The sequence below is a fragment of the Anarhichas minor genome, unplaced genomic scaffold (assembly GCF_050575085.1).
Source record: "Anarhichas minor isolate MPS153535 unplaced genomic scaffold, ASM5057508v1 ptg000007l, whole genome shotgun sequence".
NCBI classification, from domain to species: Eukaryota; Metazoa; Chordata; class Actinopteri; order Perciformes; family Anarhichadidae; genus Anarhichas; species Anarhichas minor.
In genome coordinates this window covers 21,147,597-21,168,087 of record NW_027466453.1, presented here as the reverse complement: position 1 = coordinate 21,168,087, position 20,491 = coordinate 21,147,597, and the positions used below count along the sequence as shown (strand labels likewise).

The following is a 20,491-nucleotide window of genomic DNA, read 5'->3' as shown; positions in this document are numbered from 1 at the left end:
AGACCACAGACACACAAAATACCACAAACAGACGCAACACAACCACAAAGACACTGAAAAATACTACAAAATGAACACAAAACTACCACAAGATGTAAAACACAATGACAACACACAAAATGACCACAAAGACCCAAAAGACGACCACAAAAAGATGCAAAACACCAACATAGGCAAACAAACACCCCAAAGGATACAACATGACCACAAAGACACCGATATACCTTTGATATGTTAACAAAACGCCTGCATGTGGTTGATTTTTAAACATCATTAATCTATCGTTCGTCCACGCTTTAGTTCTGTCATCGACTGTTTCAAAGAAACCAGGAGTTTACTTTTTCTTCTACAAACATCGACTCGACCAACAAGAGGAGTGAAGGAGGAGTGAGGCTGACATCTGTTGGACTAAAACTATAAACAACCAGAAGGATTGTTTGTATTTACAGCACGGGAATCATTTCTGCTTCGTTTGATCTCATAGTTTACTCGTCATTAAATGAAACATGAATACTTTTCAACTGAGGAACAAAAACTGAAATAAAACCTTGATGATGAGTGATGTCTGTTGAATGTGTTGCTGAGCGTTTGTTCTTCCTGCTGCTGCAAGTCATCTCATAACAATAATCTTATTATATATACAGTATATATATATATATATATATATATATATATATATATATATATATATATATATATATATATATATATATATATATATATATATATATATATATATATATATATATATATCACAAAGTAAACCCACTCATCCCTCCTGATATCAATATACTCAGAGAAGACATTTTCAAAAATTAGCATTTTAATTGTCAACAAATACATCTTAGAAAGACAAAGATTTGTAGTGTTTCTTCAAGTATGCAGACATGATCAACAATCAAACATTATGTCTTGATAAACATGTGAATAATTAATAAATATTCATATTTTATTAGAAAATATAAACAGTGATTACAGACAAACATCTTCAAACCCAGAATTCATTTCAGGGAGATTTTCCGTAACTTTATTCATAATTACGTTGGATTAAATGCATGTCTCTGTTCTGAATTATATGTGCCTAACTTTAATGGGGTTTCGTCAAATATCTCTACAATATAAATATGATATGACTTATTGATCCATTGACACACGAGGTTGTTGTTGATTTGAGGTAGAATCTCATCTGTTCTTCAGTCAAGTGATGACACGTTGTTCATAACGCTGTCGTGGGTTTTCCTCTATGTATTTCTTTATATACCAACAGGAGACATGAGCCTTGAGGTTTTCCTCAACCAGGAAGTCCATGGCAGCCTGGAAGAGGAGCATTTAATACATGAAGAACAAGCGGTTCAACGCCGACTGACGCGTAGTGAGTTTAACTTACCTGCGACAGAAGAGCAGCAACACCGTGGCCCCTGAAGGTCTCCGGTACAAAGGTTGACATGAGATCCACCTCCTGCTCCCCGGTGAACCTGTAGAGCAGCACGGCACAGTCTGTGGAGAGAGGAAGAAAATTTAAAATGACTGGGATCCAAATAACAATTATTAGGGAATCACAGACAACAAGGGGCCCAGGATGAGCTAATTAAACAACAGTTTACTTTGAATTATACAAGTATTTATTGCTTTAACTCATGTTTTCTTATGAGGGAGCAGTTGTCACATCTTTTGTTTCATTGTAATGGGGGTGAGGGACATTAGGTGGAAGTTATGGCCCTTTTTACAGATATTTTGAACAATACCAAGGTCCCTCCGGAAATACCTGTATTTAAGTGGCCCCCACGTGTCTGTTACTACAGTGCTACTGTGGCCAACTAGCCAGAAATGTACTGAAACGTGTGACTTTTGCTTGTAATATGTACGCCGAACGGTTTGGTGGATAGTAACACATTGTATTAAGTACAAGTCATTCATATCGTTTGAGCAGCGTGTGCACAGGGCGAAGTCAAATTAAATCTTACGATCTTTAAACGAAGTTTCGCTCAGAGTTCTCGACGTACAAAAACGACGCTGTAAATATTTGAGCAAAATCTAAATACACGTCCGTAAAGAAGCAGCTGTTTATTGTAAAAATGTAAATTATTCTATCGGACAGACTTGTTAATTCCAGCAGGCCGCATGTGGACCCCGGGCTCTCCTTCAGGATCTCCCACGTTACCGGTGCGCCCAGCCCGGCTACCTCTGCTTACCAGCCCCGCTGTCCGGAGAGACGGTGAAGCGCCGGTTCTGTCGGTCGTGTTCCACCGTTAAACTGCCGCCGGAGCTCAACGCACTGAAGGTGGCAGGATGAGGCTTCAGTCGGAGAGTCACCGCAGTGAGTCTGGAGAATACTTTAAAGGCCATTTATACATGAAAAAGACACGTAATACTAGTACAGTGGAAGGTAGTAGTAGTTGTACAGACTGACCACCAGGGGGCGCCTTCGCTCTCAAGACAATGATTAACTTCTTTATCACCTTTTTATTTTTTTAAACTCTAAAGTAAAACGAGTTTAATTATTTTAAAATGTAATTAAATGACGAGAAATTTTAGAAATTAGGTGCGTATTTTTTAAATATGTTTTCACAATTTATTCCACTTTAACTTAATTTACAGTTCTGTGATTTCTGAATGATTTCCTAAGAAATCTTCTAAGATCTACATAATTTGGTATTAATTTAAGAAAAAACACAAAAGGTATTAATAATAATTACCCTTCTATCTGTTTACAGGCAAGCCTACAATTCAACAGATATGGAGAGTAACATTTCTAACAATAAATTAATATTTACTTAAATTAAATTAAATTAAATTGAGCTTTTCTTTAAAAAAATATATTTAATTAGTGTCAAATTTAATGTTTATTTCCAGAAAAACTCAGTGGAAATCATCAAGTTTAAAGTGTTCATTTTTTCTTTTAGCACGTGTGTTCCTGGTGCCAGCAATAAACCGTTTTCAAAAATTGAATTGACTTAAATTAATAATAAAATGCATTAAAAGAAAAAGAAAATAACTTTTAAATGATTAGAGCGTTCACATAAATACTTTTTATTTCTCTTGTAAAGCCACAAATACAAGAACAAATACAACATTTTCTTTTTAATGACTATTTTTTATGTCAATGCTGCACCTTGATGATAATTTTCTGCATGTTTACATGCAAAATATACAGAACACTGTGAACAATCAAAGCATAACATATGAATTATCCTTTGGATGTATTTTGCATCCCAAATGCTCTGTGGACATTATTTTTAAATGATAAATGTAAGTTAAAGACCATCTTGGCCATATGGCTTAAACATCTTGAATAGTGCAAACAGGACAAACAACAGATTATTGATCATGTTTTAGATTGCCTGCTTGGGTGAAAGAGTGAAACATCATGAAACACATCCTCAGTGATCACACTACATGTTCTCAGCGGCTGCAGCGCTCTTCACTCCTGCGGCCATCACAGCGAAGAACACGTCGGGGAAGAAGCATCTGGTGAAGAGCGCCACCTTCGGCAGCGAGGGAGCGATCAGCACCTCTTTCCTCTTGTTGCTCAACGTCTTCACGATCTCAGTCGCTGCCTCGTCCGGAGAAACGCCGAGAGGTTTCTTTGTGTACAACACTGCGAAGATCAGAGAGATGACATAATACAGTTTGTATTCATTAAAGTTCTCCTAAAACGTAGTCGAACTACTAGTAGACTTAACCAAAGTTCACTTTTTAGAAATCTTTATTCAAGTGTATTTACTAACATATTTAAGTGGAAGTTTGAGGTACTCGCACTTGTATATTTCCATTTAATGCTACTTTATACTTCCACATTTCAGAGGTAAATATTTCACTCTTTACTATTCTATATTTATTATAACAGCTACTTTGAAGATCAATATTTTATACATAAACATATGATCAGGTTTTTGAAATATGCAGTTCTATTTATGTTAAGACAAAAATGAATCAATACTAATAATCCAATCATTTATACGTATATGATAAATATGACACTTTGATCGGGGCCATTTTGCAAAGTGAGTACTTTTCATTTTTGATACCTTAAGTACATTTTGTTGGAGGTAATTGTGTACTTTTACTTTTTATAATTTAACTTGTGGAGTATTTTTTATATTGTGGTATTTACTTTTACTCAAGTAAATTATCTAAATACTTCCAGAGTTTTCTGTCTGTAGCTCAAATAAAGGTAAAATGCCGTTAAAAAAGAAAAAAGAAAATAACTTACTAAAAATGATATATATATTTTCTTTTTGTAATCACCATCTTATTTCATTTTTGTGTATTTTTTTCCTGGTAAAAATATACTATAAACAATTTAGTCTTAATCCGATAATAGCAGATTAAAAATCAATTATTGCAGTTTAAGAACATGATCCATATACACATGATATCAACTAAAATATTAGAGGAAATACAAATCCTCTGGGAGCCTAAAATATCCACAGGATTGGAATCAAATCAAAAGTGTTGCTCAGGTGAAAATTGATCCTGATGATGTTCAGAATCAGAATCATCCTCTGGGGACCAAGAATATACGGCAGTTGTCATCACACTCAATGTTGCCCTGCAGCAGTAAAATATACGACGTTTGGTTGAACTTCATCCTCTGATTTTACTCACATGACCAGATGGATTTGGAGGCTTCTGTGTCGGACGAGGCCGAGCGACTGATGAAGGTGTGGTTGATGGTGCTGACGGAGATGCCGAACTCTTCCACTTCAGCTCTCAGGCAGTCGAAGAAGGCCTGGACCGCATGTTTAGAGGCTGCGTCTGGAAAGTAAAAACACAGTATCTTTACACTACATCCATGTACATGTACATAGTACATGTGGTTCTGGGTTCTTTACCCTGTTGGTAGTGTAGCATCCCACCACACAGCAGCTTTTAGACATTTTTATTTTAGTGACAAGGAGGCACCTTCACACAATACAAAGTCAATGGACAGCGATGAATTGTTTTACCCTCCGGTGTGGGCGGGACTTAAATGTGCTAAGTCTCTAGATTAGTTTAGCGTGCTAGCATGCTAATATTTGCTAATTAGCACGAAAGTACAGCTGAGGCTGATGGGAATGTCAGGAGTTTTACAGCGTTGGACACATTAAGCGTTGACCTGATGTTGGCGCTAGATGAAAAGTCAGAGGCTCACCAATGTTATTACAATTCATCCTCTGGGGAACATGAATGCGTGTGTCGAATTTCATGGCAATAGATCCAAAAGTTGTCACGCAGAACCACAAATGTAACTTCATGATGAGTGCTACGGGAAAACATCTGAGGACCATTAATGTTTGGGCAAAGTTTAACGGTAATCCCTCTAATATTTCTTGAGAATAAGTACAATAGCACCCCAAAATAAGAAGTACAATTGTATTTCCCTTCATAAAACTCACATGAAGTGCGAAAAGGCACAGCTATTTTCCCCTGGATGCTGTTGACCAGGAGCAGGTGACCGGTTCTCCTGGAGATCATTGAGGGCAGCAAACCTGAAACAGAAATGTTTCAACACACCGCAAAGCAACAACAAACGTTATCGTACTTCTACGGACCGAAGTGTGTCTCCATCGTCTACCTTTGGCCAGTGTGGCCGGTCCAAAGTAGTTGTTGTCCATCAGTAACTTGTCCATCTCCAGAGACACGTTCTGTGCCGGAGCTTTGATCTTCATGCTGCTGTTGAAGATGACGATGTCCAGGCAGCCGTAACACTCCAGGATCTCAGAGATCACATCGGGCATGCTGTCCATATCTCCGAAATCCAGCAGCACCAGTTTAGAGGGAAACGTCTGAGGAACGGGGATTATAAGTACATTTACTCAAAGATAGTTTAATACTTGATAACGTAGTATTTTAGTGTTGAACCGCTCTCTGTTTCATGTTTCAGAGCTGGTATTCTTACCAGAGTTGGGTCTGAGGCGTTCGCCAAATCATCGGCAAGTTCTTCAAGCTCCTCCCAACTCTTCCCACAGAGGATCAGCCTCGCTCCTCCTCGGTGAAACACACCTGCACATTCTGCATTAAAAAAATAAAGTTCACTGTGAAATCAAATGGATGACCAGAATCTTAGCAGAGCAAAGTACTTTGCAGAGCAGTTTGTTATTTGGTGAAGTTACTACGAGGAACTTTTTCTGTCTTGATTCTGTTGGTCCCTGTGGACTAAAGCTGTAGTGTTTCTGAGCACCAGACTCCCTTTAGAAAACCTCTCATTTTACTGCAGCAGGGTCTGACAGTCTGCCCCTCTCAGTCCTGGTTCTGGTTCTCCCGTGCCTCCCTTCCCTCCAGCGGGTCCAGCAATATGTCCTGGGTCTCCAGCAGCATGGTGTCAGTGTTAGCTCCCAGAGAGGAGGAGCTCTGCTCCTGGAGGAGGAAGAGGAGGAGACGCTGCTGCTGCCGGGAGCTGAGCTCTCCTCCTCCCTCCGGAGCTCCGACTGCAGGTCCAAGACTGCAGTGAAGCCGGATCTGGGTCTGTCCACGGTGGACCGGTCTCTGCTGGAGGATCTGGATCTGTCCACGGTGGACCGGTCTCTGCTGGAGGATCTGGGTCTGTCCACGGTAGACCGGTCTCTGCTGGAGGATCTGGATCTGTCCACGGTGGACCGGTCTCTGCTGGAGGATCTGGGTCTGTCCACGGTGGACCGGTCTCTGCTGGAGTCTGAGCTGAAGGAGTTTCTGGTGAACCTGCATGATTTCATCTGGTTTCACCAGAATCCGACCCAGTGGCACCGATGACGAGCTTTAAGAATAACTCTATAGAAACAGACCATCTTCTCTCTGATGGTCTCGTTTACTGATGGAGGTCTGATAGAGGATCAGGACTAAACTGAGACTGGTTCAGAACCAGTTAAGAGTTCCTCACAGTAACTTTAAAGCATTGTTACCTTTTCCAAGCCCGGATAAAGCGTCGGTTACAACCACCACTTTGTTGCGTACTGACGTTTTGGACAGCAGACCCATGATGAAGCTATAGAGGTAGAAGAATCCAGCTGTGAGCACGATCACACAAGGAACCAGGAGAACAGTGGTGGTCCAAACTGAGTCCATCTCCTGCAGGATATCCTAGAAAAGGTTTTAGTTTTATATTCAAAATGCAGAATTGACACAAAACAAAAGTATGGATATATCTTTGTAAGTACTGGCAGGAAATATTAAATGAATAGTTTGACATTCTGAGACGCTTCTTCACTTTCTGACGGAGATTTAAACACAAGATTTCAACCAGCAAATGGTTAGCTTAGCTTAGCATAAGGCCTGAAAACAGGGAGGAATAGCTTATGCAAAACTCACTGTAAAAACATTGTAACACTTTGGTTTCTGTACGAAATAAACAAACAAGATGCTACATTAATTAGTGAGCTATGAGCCAGGCTAGCTGTTTCCCACTGTTTCCAGTCTTTGTGCTAAGCTACGCTAACTAGCTTACTGGAGCTTCATATTCATCATACATTACATTGGTGTCAATCTTCTCATCTAAATCTCAGGAAGAAAGTGAATAAGTGTTTAAACGTTAGCTGATACGTTTTGTTGTTTGTTCTTAAAGTATGTTTGATGCTTTAAACATACTTTTTAGATGAAAAATTATTTTTCTGAAGATGCAGATGAGATGGGATGAGATGTCCATTTCAGATCTATAGAACATGAGAAAAGGAGCGTTTCGTACCCAAAAGCTCTCCGGCTCCGTAACATTGGAATCCATCTCACCTGCTTCAACCACTTTTTAATCTAACTACTTTTACAACTCTGAAATACAAACAGAGAAGACATATTTTTAACCATGTTCGTACATCGGTCATCCAAACAAAGAATAAATTATAAAAACCACATCATCAATGAGATGTGTGCCTATTGCATATACTGTACATATATATGGATATTTAAATACAATATACAGACGGTCAGTGCTGCATGAGGAAAAATCACGTTCGCTAATCAGAAAACTGTAAAAACTATTCATTTAATCCTAATTTTGAACTATAAAATCCAGCCTTTTAACTTTTTAAACAATAATTACTTGTATTCTTCCAGATTTTAGTTTCAATTTTATGAATCGTGTATGTGAGTATATCTTAAACATGGATTATTGAACAGCGCCAACCGGGAACAGGACCTGAAACAGGACCAGGGTCTCGCTCAATCAATCAATTAATCAATTACTCAGTTGGTCGGTCGACTGACCACAAAGAAATGCAAAATCACTACAAAGAGACAGAAAACCACCACGAAAGAGACAAAGAGACGCAAAATGTCACAATATGACCACAAAAGATGAAAAACAAATGGCCAAAAATAGACACTAAATGAACACAAAAAGATGCAAAACAAACATAAAAAGTAACAACAACAACCACAACGACGCAGAAAGACCACAAAGAGACACAAAATCACCACAAGAGACACGGAACAACTACAAACAGATGTAAAACAAACAAAGAGACACAAAACAACTAGACTAGAGGACTGTTGATCCCATGTAAGATGTATTTTATGTCTGTGTCCTCTGGCTCATTGTCTCCTAATCCGTCCATGACCTCATAGAGTTATCTTTCACTTTAGGTGTAATCTGTTAGAAACCTCTTGAAAAGGCCACTTTCTGTTGTTAGATTATAAAGACAGGCACTTACATGTTCTAGATTTGTCCAACAGGGAATTTGAAGATAACCTTTTGGTTTAGGTTTACCATGCCAAGCACCGGCTGTTTGTCTAAATATACACATGCCCTAGAAATAGATACTGTACCTCTCACAAAGACTCAATGCCACAGAGAACCAGCCACATTATTCCTCAACAGAGTCAAGAGATACATGAACACAATCAGAAACTGAACAGCAACAAAAATAAAGAAATAGCCACTTTTCTTATTCCAAGCAGCAGCTGTTTAGAATAGAAGTTTGCTGACAAAGCGTCTTGGCACTTTGCACGAGTGAGTTAAAGAGAGCCGGTCACGTCTAACTGACCTCGATCCAGCAAGAAATGAATTAGCAGCCAACACTTACTGCTTCTGAGGCCTCTGCAGGTGTTCTGGGGTTTTTATTCGCCTCCCGAGGAGCTGCTCGCCTCAGCAGCTCATTCACAGAGCTCCTCTGACATGACGGGCTGCAGCGCTGCCAGAGCAATACTCAGGGATTTGAGCTCTTTTAATAGCAGCACAGCTGATGCTGTTGTCGACATGTTTATGTTTAGAGTGACAGGGGAGAGGAGAGGGGGGGCTGGGTGAGAGAGGCTTCTTTCAGGTGACATTTCTGATGTACTGTACAAAGATTAATTACACATGAACACATAGAGTCATATAGAGCAAAATAGAATTAAAAGACAAAAAAGGAAATGTCATGCATTTTAAAACAATCTATGGATTGAGCAGCCAGAGGGAGAGCTGTGGTGTTGAGGTCTTCATGATAAGATGTTAGAGACTAAAGTCAAGTTTATTTATTTAGCATGTTTAATACAGTAGAGTAGAGCCAGTGAGCTTCAAAATAAAAAGCAAAAATAGGGCATACATAACAAAACAAGTAAAGTAAGAACATATTAAATAAGAAAGTATTACAATAAAAAAATTGGGAAAAATAAAGACAAAATAAAGGAAAAATAAAGAATTAAAACAGTATAAAAATAAAATCAATAAAAACTATTCTAAAGTTGTACCCCTTTAAATGACCAAATGTCCTTATAAAGAAAGGATTGCATCATTAAAAGTGGTTGCAACTATATAAAGTATGTAGTCCGTTTTTAAATTTGTTGTACGCAGGTGGTGGAAGAAGTACTCGGATCCTAATGTTTGTTTTAACAATATTCTATTAAAAGTAAAAGTCCTGTACTCAATATAGTAAAAGTACTGAATTACCATAATAATAAAGTACCAAAAGTAAGAGTAAGCTTTTTGCATGATGGCGTTATATAGCAGGATTGTTATTAACATGTAGCTTTTTTATATTGTTGCTAATTTGAAGTTCGGTTCTGGGTCGTGTCATCTGCAGAAATATTATCTATTCTATTTATATCTATATCTATTTTTTATGTTCATTCTTAATCTGTAAATATACTTAAACGATCAGATAAATGCAGTGGAATGAACACAGTGAAAACCTCTGTAAATGCACTTAGTTACATTTCACCATAAGTAATATATATGGTATGTATATATATATATATTATAATTTTTTGCCACATGTATGAACATCGTGTGTTTGTATACACATTCCTTAAATCATAGACCTCTTTTTACTGATTCCTTTTTTTATTTCACTATGTGTAAATAAAGGTGAAGCATTTTCTTAAACTAAAACCCCTGGTACGTCTGGATGCTTTTATTCTGACGGTTTTAACCGGATGTTGTATATCTTTTGCCTCTGTGTTTGCTGGACTCCGGGGAGATTTCAGTGTGTTTTGCTGCACTGACACTCAGCGGACTGGTTGTGTGATCGTCCTCCTCAGACAGACGGACCTGCTGCATCTTCAGACACACAAACAAACCGAAACAATGTCGGATTTCGAGGAATTTGAGAAACAGCTGAGCGAGAATCGACAGGGTGAGTGTTAACTGTGCCCCCAATTTGGTCTTCCAGCTAGCGACATTAAGCAATAGAGATTATGATTATTTTATGAATGAATAACTCCACCTGACAGCACAACTTTAGCGCGTAGTTTTTCCCACAACGTGACTCAGCTAATTCGTGTTGTCATAATTATTAATTATTAATATTTAAATATGAATGATGCCGGTAACGTCATCTCACAGCCGTTGGTGAACCTGACGTAGTCTGGGTACCGGTGAGAGAACACAAACGAAGTTACCTTCCGGCTCTCTCGTGCGCGAGACAGCCGGATGCAAAACTCAATTAAAATATTTTACCTTTTTTAATTGTTATCCTCTCTTGTAAAGGTACATGTGAGCAGAAGTGACTCAAAATGGGATTTTCTGAATCGTTATGATGTACTTTTCAATTTGGCATCCATTGTTAAGTGTTGCAACACATTATTAATAGGATTAAACAAACTATAAAACTAATGTGTGCTTTTTTGTGGTTTTAGTCACCTGACAACAAAAACAAAGCAATAATAAATAAATCATGAAATAAATAAAGAGCTCATGTACAGTAAGATGAAGAAGTAACATAAAACACCAATCATTTCCCCAGACACAAAGAAATAAAGTATAAAAGTAATTAATAATACATCTAAAACTTGAGTTTAAATCAGCGTGGAGCTGCCCGATGGATCCGATCTGAGCAGAAATGAAAAGTACCTCTATTGATTTGTTAAAAGCTCTTAAGTTGTGTTCTACCTGACGTTCTCCTTTTGCCAAGAAGAATGACCACATTAATCTGTCAGATTCCTCAAAGAAATACGACGCGGTGGTCTGTGGACTACTCAGAGGAGCTGGAGGGAATCAGAGTTATTAATAACGAGAGGAGATCGTTGTGTTTTATGGTGGAACTTTATTTCACCTTGTGTGCTCATTGTTTTTAAGAAAAATGTATTTAACTGCAGTTAGTCCCATGAAATAAGTTCAGGTACAGTATTTAAAGTCAGGTCATCCCAGTAATTGTAAGAATGAATGAGGCACATTAAAATAATATTAACAAGCTAATAATGCAGAAATTATTTGTATAACAATCTTAATTACCTGTAAAGAGTGAGTAATGCAGTAATACTACATACTAGGGCTGCTTCTAACGGTGGCTTTTCATCTTGCACATTATGTTTTGGATCAAATCAAAATCAAAAAATTGAATGTCAGAGAAAAGTGAAAAATACTTTTTATAGACCAATGACTAATTGTCCAAAACTCCAAAGATATTCAGGATACTATCACGTAAAAGATGTTCTCAGATCCCTCACTGAAGTATTAGTATATTTATAGCAGCAAAATGTACTTAAAGTATCCAAAGTAAAAGTACTTATAATGAAAAATGCCCCCTTTCACTGTGTTTAATTATGGAGCCTTCAAGGTCCCAAATTTAATATATATTTTTTAAACTGTATGAGCACAAGATAATAATAACGTGGGCATGAGAAATACATTTTTAGTTATTACTCTATTTTGTTAGTTTTGTTGTGGGACAGATTACAACTTTATCGTTCTCATTGTCGAAGTCATGTAACCTCCATTGTTATTTATAAATGTGGAGTATTTAATAACGGACACAAATAGTAATCACTGCTTGTTGCTGCACAGAGAGAGAAAGAGAAAGACACAAAAAGAGGAGTCGCAGTGGATCTCCCGCCCGAGGCGACAAACATCGCAGCTGGAGCAAAGACCGAGGGAGCCGGAGCCGAGAGAAGAGGAGCCGAGAGAAGAGGAGCCGAGAGAAGAGGAGCCGCAGCCGAGAGAAGAGGAGCCGCAGCCGAGAGAAGAGGAGCCGCAGCCGAGAGAAGAGGAGCCGGAGCCGAGAGAAGAGGAGCCGCAGCCAAGACCGGAAGAGCCGGGACCGCCGGAGCTCCTCCAGGGACCACAAGAAGCACAGGTCAGTGGGGGAAAGTCTGCAGGTACTTGTAGTACAATATACAGTTTTAATACTTTAACTACTTTTTCCTGCTTATACTTTTATACTTTTCAATGCACAACTTTTACTTGAAACAGAATATGTTTATACTGTGGTATTAGTACTTTTACTTCAGTAAAGAATCTGAATACTTCCTCCTCCACTGTGTAAATATCATATCCCCCGATACAAATATAAGTTCTCTTTTAGCTCTGTTTTTGGTCTCCACCACCAGGGAAATATTTGTCTCTTTAGCTACTTAATGCTCCACTATGTTCACCAGCTCGTCTCTAACTGTGTCTGTCTGATGTTTTCTGCTGAGCAGCGAGTGTACAGCCAGCTTTTTTTAGAGAACTGATGGCATTTAAGTGTCACTGTTAATACAGCGCTTGAGCTTTTATTTTGTAATTCCTCTGCTTACAGCCACTCTCCGAGGCGAACAAGGAAGAAAAGGACCTGCAAGTATTGGGATGTTTCTCCTCCTGGCTTTGAACACATCACACCAATGCAATATAAAGCTATGCAAGGTACTTGTCGTGTTCTCCTTTTGCTCGTTTTAAAACAGAGTAAAGGCGTTACTTGTGTCTTCAGAACTTCCCTGAAAATAATATTGTTTTAACCAACCATGAGTAAAAGTAGAGATTTTCTTAAGATTTTTAAATGGAGACCAACAAGTTAAGAACAAGCTGCATTGTTTGCAGAAGGTAACAGTTTTGTAGTTGAAGTTCCTCACGTTCCTCACGTTCTTCTCTGTCCTCCAGCCGCCGGCCAGATACCAACGATAGCTCTGCTGGCGACGTCCACCCCCACCGGAGTGGCTGCAGCTCCAACACAAGTGCCCGTATTTGGCAGTCAGATGACGAGACAAGCCAGGCGCCTCTACGTTGGAAATATTCCCTTTGGAGTAACTGAGGTGAAGCCAATCTCGTTGCCCTTCTCTTAGACTTCCTGCTCATTCTGTGGTATTTATGCCAAACACTGATATGTTCGTGTTGTTTCCAGCCATGCTGTTTGTTGTCTGCCTCCTCAGGAGTCCATGGCCGAGTTCTTCAACACTCAGATGAGGCTCGCAGGCCTCTCACAAGCCCCGAGCAACCCTGTGCTCGCTGTGCAGATCAACCAGGATAAAAACTTTGCTTTCTTAGAGGTGCTTGTTGTGAGACTTTTTTACGCTCTTCTTTTTGCTGAGAGTCAGATGAGAAGGTCGTTATCACTCTCACGTCCGTCTGTTCATGTTACGTATGAAGCTTCAGCCAGTTACCGGTCATAATGATAATAATAATAATAATAATAATAAACAGGGCATTTACACATTATCCAGACATATTGAATGTTTTCATATAGTTTCTTTAAAGTTAAAGCTATTATTACATGATTTGATTATAATATATAATATATATATAATGAAGCAGATGTTTCAATATCAAAACATTTTCCTCTCCAGTTCCGGTCCGTAGACGAGACGACGCAGGCGATGGCCTTCGATGGGATCATATTTCAGGGTCAGTCGCTGAAGATCAGACGACCTCACGACTATCGGCCTTTACCCGGCATCTCAGAGCAGCCCGCCTTCCACGTTCCAGGTGTGTCACTGACTCGTATGAAGCGATGACGTCTTCTGTTATACCATAAACTAAATGTTTGTCTCGTTGTCTTGTTGTCTGTAGGCGTCGTCTCCACGGTTGTTCCCGACTCCCCCCACAAACTGTTCATAGGAGGCCTGCCCAACTACCTGAACGATGACCAGGTATTTAACTGAAAAACAGACTGAACAGGTGCACTCATGTTTCCTCTTTTTCTTCTCTCACCTGCTGAGATTTGTTGTCGCATTTTAAACATCCACAAAATATGTTTTACGTTTCTTTATGTCATAAAATAACTGTGTTTTTGTCGAGAGAAAACAGAAGTAGAGATAAATGTTTATAAGAGCCAGAAACAGAACGTGACCCAGAGCATAAACACAATAAAGACTAAAAACAACACAAAAACAAATAGGTTCATTATTCACAATGGGCAACTTCTCCAGATTATTCTTTTTTATTTATTTTGCTAAAACCATATGATATCAAACAAACATGAATCATATCATATCATTAATGATATAAAAAGGCTTTTTGTGAAGTAAACTGCTTATACCTTTCTCATGTTAAGCATACTGATTAAAGAAAGGTAAGACAAGTCCAGTATATTTACATAAGAGGCTGATAAACAGACGTGTTTTATATCTGTGTGTATTTAGACTCCCAATTCATTTGAGTCCATATTGTCAAAGAAAAAGTCCACTTTAAGAAAACAGGATGTTTTATTTTGAAATAGAGTGGCTGTCATACCTATAGTTCAGAAGCTGTACAATCACCCTCCCAAATATCGATATCAGTATTGGCCTCAAAAATCCAAATGTAGTCGGGTTATACCTGCAGTCCGACTTTGCACCTGCTGTTAACTGAGACAATAAGTTTAGGTGGCTGTAGAAAGGCATTATGGGTAAAATCAGGCAGGTTCAGGGAAAGTGGGAACACCCACAAAAGTCACAAAAAAGTGCATTGAACGTTGTGAATGAATCATAACTAGAAGTTTAAATATATGGTTGGACTTTTTCTTTGAGAATATCAAAAGTTACTTAAATATTTGCTCATAAAAAGGCTTCACTCCACTGAGTCTAAGACTCCGTCTTTGCTCTCAGGTGAGAAGATGGTGAAAACTTTCTCTGTTACACAGTTTAACTCATTCTGTCTCATTTAGTCTAACGAGCTCACAGAGCACATGAAGCCTGATGTATACGACGGCGTTTTAGGGCTGTTGTAGGTTACAAATATACATATATATATATATATATATATATATATATATTTACAGAGCCGGGGGAGGGGGGTGATATTCAGAGAAAAAACTTGGATATTCTCTGAGATTTAACTGGTAAATGTATGAGACAAAAATCACAAATTTATGAGAAAACAAACGTGAATATTCTGAGATTATAAAGATGTAAATGTGCAAAACAAAGTGAATTTGCGACTTTAATCTCAGTGAATATCCACGTTTTTTCCTATTAATTTACTACTTTAATCTTGGAAATTTGGAAAGTTCTTTTCTGGGAATATTAACCATCTCCTCCGCCTCTGTAATCAACTTTATTTTAACCGACAATAGCCCTAACAGGCCGTCGTAGATGTATATTACTCACTGACTTCTTTTATTTTTTTACTTCTTGCAGTCACTTGCCACTGCGTTGATACTCACAGCTCTTTCATTTTTTGTTCCCCCACTTTGTCCCCAGCTAGGGGCCTGTAAGATCGTTAAGTCTGCGCTCATAATTTGTTCAGTAGTACTCATCTACTGCTGCCATGCCAACATGTAACACAAGGCAAGTAAGACATTCTGGTCCTCACACGGATTCACTCCCAGCCGGCAGGCTCTTCTCTGTCTCCCATCATGCTTTTGGAGCGCGTTTAGGACTCGGGGATTTTAGGGGGTTTTAAGGCCTGAAGGATTAAGAGTTGAGGATGTTGTTGTTGTTGTTGGTGGTTTTGTGGTGGTGGTGGTGTGGGGGGGTTAATGTAAAGGTAAGAAAACATATTGTGCAACTGTTATTAACTGTAATTTGCCTGTATAGCTGGCAAAATACAATACAAGTTAAAATCTAATTATTTTATCGCTCAGCTTGTTGTAAAAAAAGAAGAAAAAAAGTTCCAACTTTGAACGTGAGATTATATATACTATATATTAATAATTATGTCTGTTATTTTGCTCAGATCCACATCATCAGCTCTTCACTAAAGACATGAGCATCATCTCTTCTTCCTTCTATTTATAGCAATGTTCAAACGACCAAAACCAATTCTATTTAACTGCACACATTTTGTCTCCAGTAATCATTTCATCGGATAGACTTTGTGATTTATTGTTTCACTCTGTAGGTTTTTCTGCGTGTCCGCTGTGGATTTTCCGCCTCATATCTTCTCTCCTTGACTCTTCTTCGCAGGTGAAGGAGCTCTTGACTTCGTTCGGGCCTCTCAAAGCATTCAATCTTGTGAAGGACAGTGCCACGTCACTGTCGAAGGGTTACGCCTTTTGCGAATACGTCGACTTCAGCGCCACCGATCAGGTAACAGTGCGACGAGCTGCTGAGATGAATGGCCGCGCTGTTTGAGATGTTCACTTTGAGGGCTGTGTGTTTTTCTCCGTCAGGCAGTCACCGGACTCAACGGGATGCAGCTGGGCGACAAAAAGCTGATCGTCCAAAGGGCGAGCGTGGGAGCTAAGAACGTTAATCCTGTGAGTCCTTTTACCTTTTTCAATTAAATTAGAGAAGCAGCAGGTGTGACAGTGAGCCAGCCTACTGGGAAATTACATCCTGAGATTTCCTTGGGTTCCTCCACAAAACCCGGAGGGGGGGCAGGAAGCAGCAGGCTTCATGGGAAATATATTTGTAATGAAAATGAAAGTCAGGATCTTATTTGCAGAAACGGAGTCCGAGCTGATGAGTATGACTCTTCCTCCAACCCCCAGATCATAGAGACCCCAGTGACGCTGCAGGTCCCCGGGCTTCAGAGGCTGCAGAACTCTGGCATCCCCACGGAGGTGCTGTGCCTCCTCAACATGGTGATGTCTGAGGAGCTGGTGGACGACGAGGACTACGAGGAGATCCTGGAAGACATCCGCGAGGAGTGCTGCAAGTACGGCAGCGTCCGCTCCATCGAGATCCCCCGACCCGTCGACGGAGTGGAAGTCCCCGGTTGTGGAAAGGTACGAGTTTACATTAGCTTTTCCACATTAGCTTCTCTCGTCAGAACTGCATTTCTAAGATTTTCTATGGGAAACATTCAGGACTGAGAATGATGTTTTTTCCTTTATGTTTTTTTTTTGGCCACAACACAATGTTTAATGAACTTCTCACACATATAAAGAAGCTCCTGAATGAGTCACAGATCTCAGATCCTCATCTCCATACCGTTTAGGACCTGTTTTTTCTCTCCAGATCTTTGTGGAGTACGTTTCTGCTGCCGACTGTCACAAAGCCATGCAAGCTCTCACTGGCCGCAAGTTTGCCAACAGAGTGGTGGTCACCAAATACTACGACCCGGACATGTATCACAGACACGACTTTTGAAAGCACAGACGAAGTCCTTGCTTTCTGTGAGACTCGGTTTCTTTACTCCTCTGAATGTTGCGAACGCGTCAAGGAAAAGACTTGTTTTATTACGTCTTCTACTTAACAAACTGGACTGCAGTTTGTGTGTGTTCCTTCACTGAATATCTTAACTCCCAGCTTTAGCTTTAACAACCACACAGTGAACATTCTGACTTTAAAAATGACTGTAGTATCCATTAGATTTGTAGTAGAATGAATGTGACATGTACCTTAACTAATACTGCCTGATGATGCCAGAGTAGCTGGTCAAATGTTTAGATTAAACTCCTGAGCACAAACATTTATTTCTCTGTTTTAGATTCGAGAAGCCATCGTAAATGTTTATTGTGGGGCTATGAGAGTGAAAAAGTTTTTATTTATTTATTTTTCCAAAGTAATATTTTCTTCTATGTGTCACATATTAATGTTCCTTAACCATATGAATAATGCTATTACATGCACTGCTTACATACACCACATGTCTGGGTTGTTTTTGTCAGAACGGCCTCAAAGGTCATTTTGTAAATATGAAATATCAAAGTAATAATCTCGAAGACACACAATGGTGGTCGAGCCTATGGTACACTGATGAAAGCCTTTGTATTTGCAGTATTACGAACTGGGAAAAAACTTAAAGAACTTAAAGAATTTAAGTGTAAAGAATAGATTAAACTGTCAGTTCCAATGTAAGCTACATGTTAGCATGTCTGGCTAAGTAGCTTACTAGCTACAGTAGCTAACTGAGGAGGCCAAGTAGCATATCGCTAATGCTAGCTAGTTTGTGGGGTTAACTAGCTAGCCTTCTTTGCTGTGGGGAAGCTTGTCTTGGTCATGCTGTCACACTAACGTTAGCAGCTCTGCTTTGCTCTTTAATGGCTTTGAGGACATTCAAACAAACGCATCTAATGTTACCTGAGATAACATTTACATAATACATTGGTTAGTCCTCATCCTAAAAGCTAGCTAATGCTAGCTAGTTTGTGGGGTACAGATAACGTTAATTAGCTAGTCAGCTGTAAGGTAGGAAGCTAATCTTGGTCATGCTATCACGCTAACGTTAGCAGCTCTGCTTTGCTCTTTATTGGCTTTAAGGACATTCAAACAAACGCATCGTATGTTACCTGAGATAACATTTACATAATACATCGGTTAGTCCTCATCCTGTTTGAAAAATAATAACAAGCCAGTAAGTTAAACAGACATTGTAATGCTAAAACAACAATAGTCTGAGTTCACATTTGTCCTCATCATTCATATTTCTTGTACTAACTTAGCTTGCTAGCTCTACAATGCAAAACATTTCTTTATTTCTGTCTTCCACGTGGACCATCAACTAGTGAGGATGGTAATTTAGCTTTAGCCTCATTCTTTTGGCACATGATCATTTATGTATCCATTAAGTGTGTATTTAAGAACCCTTTTATGAGACTCTTATTTTGAAAACAAGTCAACAGACAACGATAAACGTCAATATGTTTTCAACCAATTCATGGAATGGGGCTAACGTTAGCTCAAGAGCTAGCTAGCGAGCTAAATCTGCAAAAAAAGTGACGGTCAACCGGCTTTAAATGAGAACTTTTGTTCTCCTCTGTCTTAAATCAAGGACCCATTATTTTGAAAAATACTTAAGATTTCAAAGGTTAATCTGACAACGTTAGCTTAACCGACATAGCAACAGTACAGAAGCTAAGGGGCGGGGCTTAATGAACGGTCAAATGCGTCCATCTAACCAGCAATATTTGACAATTTGTTGTCAAAATTAGAATAACAAAATCAAATCTGTCTTCGTGGTCTTATTTAAGAAATGACGCACATGTCAAGAAATGCACCTTTAAGTTTTGTAGATAAACTGAATTTTTTTTTTCAAGTTTTATTCTTTGTGTGATTTGGCGGAGAAAAGAAAACATTAAAGCATTACTTTATTACGAAATAGTGCAGACACAAATACCCAAACAAATCTGAGAAAATATGCATTAGAAGTCACCTGGTTTGCATATGCAGCAAACTGTCCTGTTTTAAATCGTATGTTAGTGTAATAAGTGGAACATATCAACTGATAATAAACAGCCACTGTATTTCATACGTTTTTGGATGGCCAACAATTTGAAAAACCTTTTTAGTTTGAACAATCCTTGCCACTGCCATTGCCTTGAATAAATGCTTGCATCCACTGATACATTTATCTGTGACATTTGTTCAGTTACGTGATTATGCAGATGTAAAAAATGTATTTATTTTAGTTCTGTGTTGTTTGTCTTTATATATGTGTTGTGTTTAGATACGAGTGTTCATCGCCCTCCAGTGGCCACAGTGAGAAACTGTTTCCACAAACCCATTTGTGGAAATGTTCTCTTGAATTTAGTAAGCACAAATTAGAAGATATTTTTAAAATTGGTGAAACTGTGGCTGAGAAAGTGAGAATCATACTATATTAAGTATTTAAGCACATGGGACTGATGATTTTTATCCTGAAGAATATGCCCTAAAATAAGCAGTAAAAATGTAGTTTTTTAAAAATATACATATTTTCAGTACACATATGCGAGAAGCTCTTATATATTTTCCATATGAATAAAAGTTGCACAGAACTATTTTAAGTCATGAGAAGCCATTCTCCATTTCAATATGTATTTGAGAATTATCTAACAAAAAAACTAGTTGAATAGAAGCAAAAATACATACTTCCTGAAAGTGTATTACAATCCATTGAAACTAATGGAGAATTTGTCCTCAAGTGAATGTTTTCACCTGCTGCATGATTTACAGTAGTTCTGTCCAACTTTTATTTATGTGGAATACACAGTATCTGTAGTAGCCTCTTGCATCTGTGTACTGGAAATAATGAAAAAAAAACTACCTAAAAAATAAAAAGTTGTACTGTTAGATATGTTCCTTAAGTATA

At 38.6% G+C, this 20,491-nt stretch overlaps 3 protein-coding genes across 3 annotated transcripts; 1 reads left to right on the top strand and 2 right to left on the bottom strand.

Moving 5' to 3' along the window:
- Nucleotides 1-876: 876 nt before the first annotated feature.
- On the bottom strand, nucleotides 877-2,388 carry LOC142938299 (protein NATD1-like). Its single transcript, XM_076081591.1, has 3 exons — nucleotides 2,193-2,388; nucleotides 1,388-1,497; nucleotides 877-1,314 (listed from the first exon to the last, which is right to left on the bottom strand). The coding sequence occupies exons 1-3, from the start codon at nucleotides 2,344-2,346 to the stop codon at nucleotides 1,198-1,200; spliced, it is 381 nt and encodes a 126-aa protein (XP_075937706.1). The 5' UTR covers nucleotides 2,347-2,388; the 3' UTR covers nucleotides 877-1,197.
- A 727-nt stretch (nucleotides 2,389-3,115) lies between these two features.
- Nucleotides 3,116-7,675, bottom strand: dhrs7ca (dehydrogenase/reductase (SDR family) member 7Ca). Its single transcript, XM_076081578.1, has 7 exons — nucleotides 7,640-7,675; nucleotides 6,861-7,026; nucleotides 5,882-5,994; nucleotides 5,558-5,768; nucleotides 5,379-5,471; nucleotides 4,609-4,758; nucleotides 3,116-3,598 (listed from the first exon to the last, which is right to left on the bottom strand). Exons 1-7 carry the CDS (start codon nucleotides 7,673-7,675, stop codon nucleotides 3,393-3,395), a joined length of 975 nt encoding a protein of 324 aa, XP_075937693.1. The 3' UTR covers nucleotides 3,116-3,392.
- A 2,687-nt stretch (nucleotides 7,676-10,362) lies between these two features.
- LOC142945170 (splicing factor U2AF 65 kDa subunit-like) lies at nucleotides 10,363-19,763 on the top strand. The gene is made up of 11 exons (XM_076086583.1): nucleotides 10,363-10,502; nucleotides 12,152-12,440; nucleotides 12,882-12,985; nucleotides 13,220-13,371; nucleotides 13,489-13,605; nucleotides 13,903-14,041; nucleotides 14,126-14,205; nucleotides 16,441-16,563; nucleotides 16,647-16,733; nucleotides 16,968-17,204; nucleotides 17,437-19,763. Exons 1-11 carry the CDS (start codon nucleotides 10,454-10,456, stop codon nucleotides 17,566-17,568), a joined length of 1,509 nt encoding a protein of 502 aa, XP_075942698.1. The 5' UTR covers nucleotides 10,363-10,453; the 3' UTR covers nucleotides 17,569-19,763.
- Nucleotides 19,764-20,491: the final 728 nt, after the last annotated feature.

Coding starts and splice junctions, on each gene's coding strand:
- LOC142938299 (XM_076081591.1), bottom strand. CDS start 2,346: ATGGCCTTTAAAGTATTCTCCAGACTCACTGCGGTGACTCTCCGACTG. Junction 1,498..2,192: donor CTCTCCGGACAGCGGGGCTG/GTAAGCAGAGGT, acceptor CTCTCTCCACAG/ACTGTGCCGTGCTGCTCTAC. Junction 1,315..1,387: donor TTGCTGCTCTTCTGTCGCAG/GTAAGTTAAACT, acceptor CTCCTCTTCCAG/GCTGCCATGGACTTCCTGGT.
- dhrs7ca (XM_076081578.1), bottom strand. CDS start 7,675: ATGGATTCCAATGTTACGGAGCCGGAGAGCTTTTGG. Junction 5,472..5,557: donor ACCGGCCACACTGGCCAAAG/GTAGACGATGGA, acceptor TTTCTGTTTCAG/GTTTGCTGCCCTCAATGATC. Junction 4,759..5,378: donor TGTGCCTTTTCGCACTTCAT/GTGAGTTTTATG, acceptor TTTACTTTCCAG/ACGCAGCCTCTAAACATGCG.
- LOC142945170 (XM_076086583.1), top strand. CDS start 10,454: ATGTCGGATTTCGAGGAATTTGAGAAACAGCTGAGCGAGAATCGACAG. Junction 14,042..14,125: donor GCCCGCCTTCCACGTTCCAG/GTGTGTCACTGA, acceptor TGTTGTCTGTAG/GCGTCGTCTCCACGGTTGTT. Junction 17,205..17,436: donor AAGTCCCCGGTTGTGGAAAG/GTACGAGTTTAC, acceptor TTTTCTCTCCAG/ATCTTTGTGGAGTACGTTTC.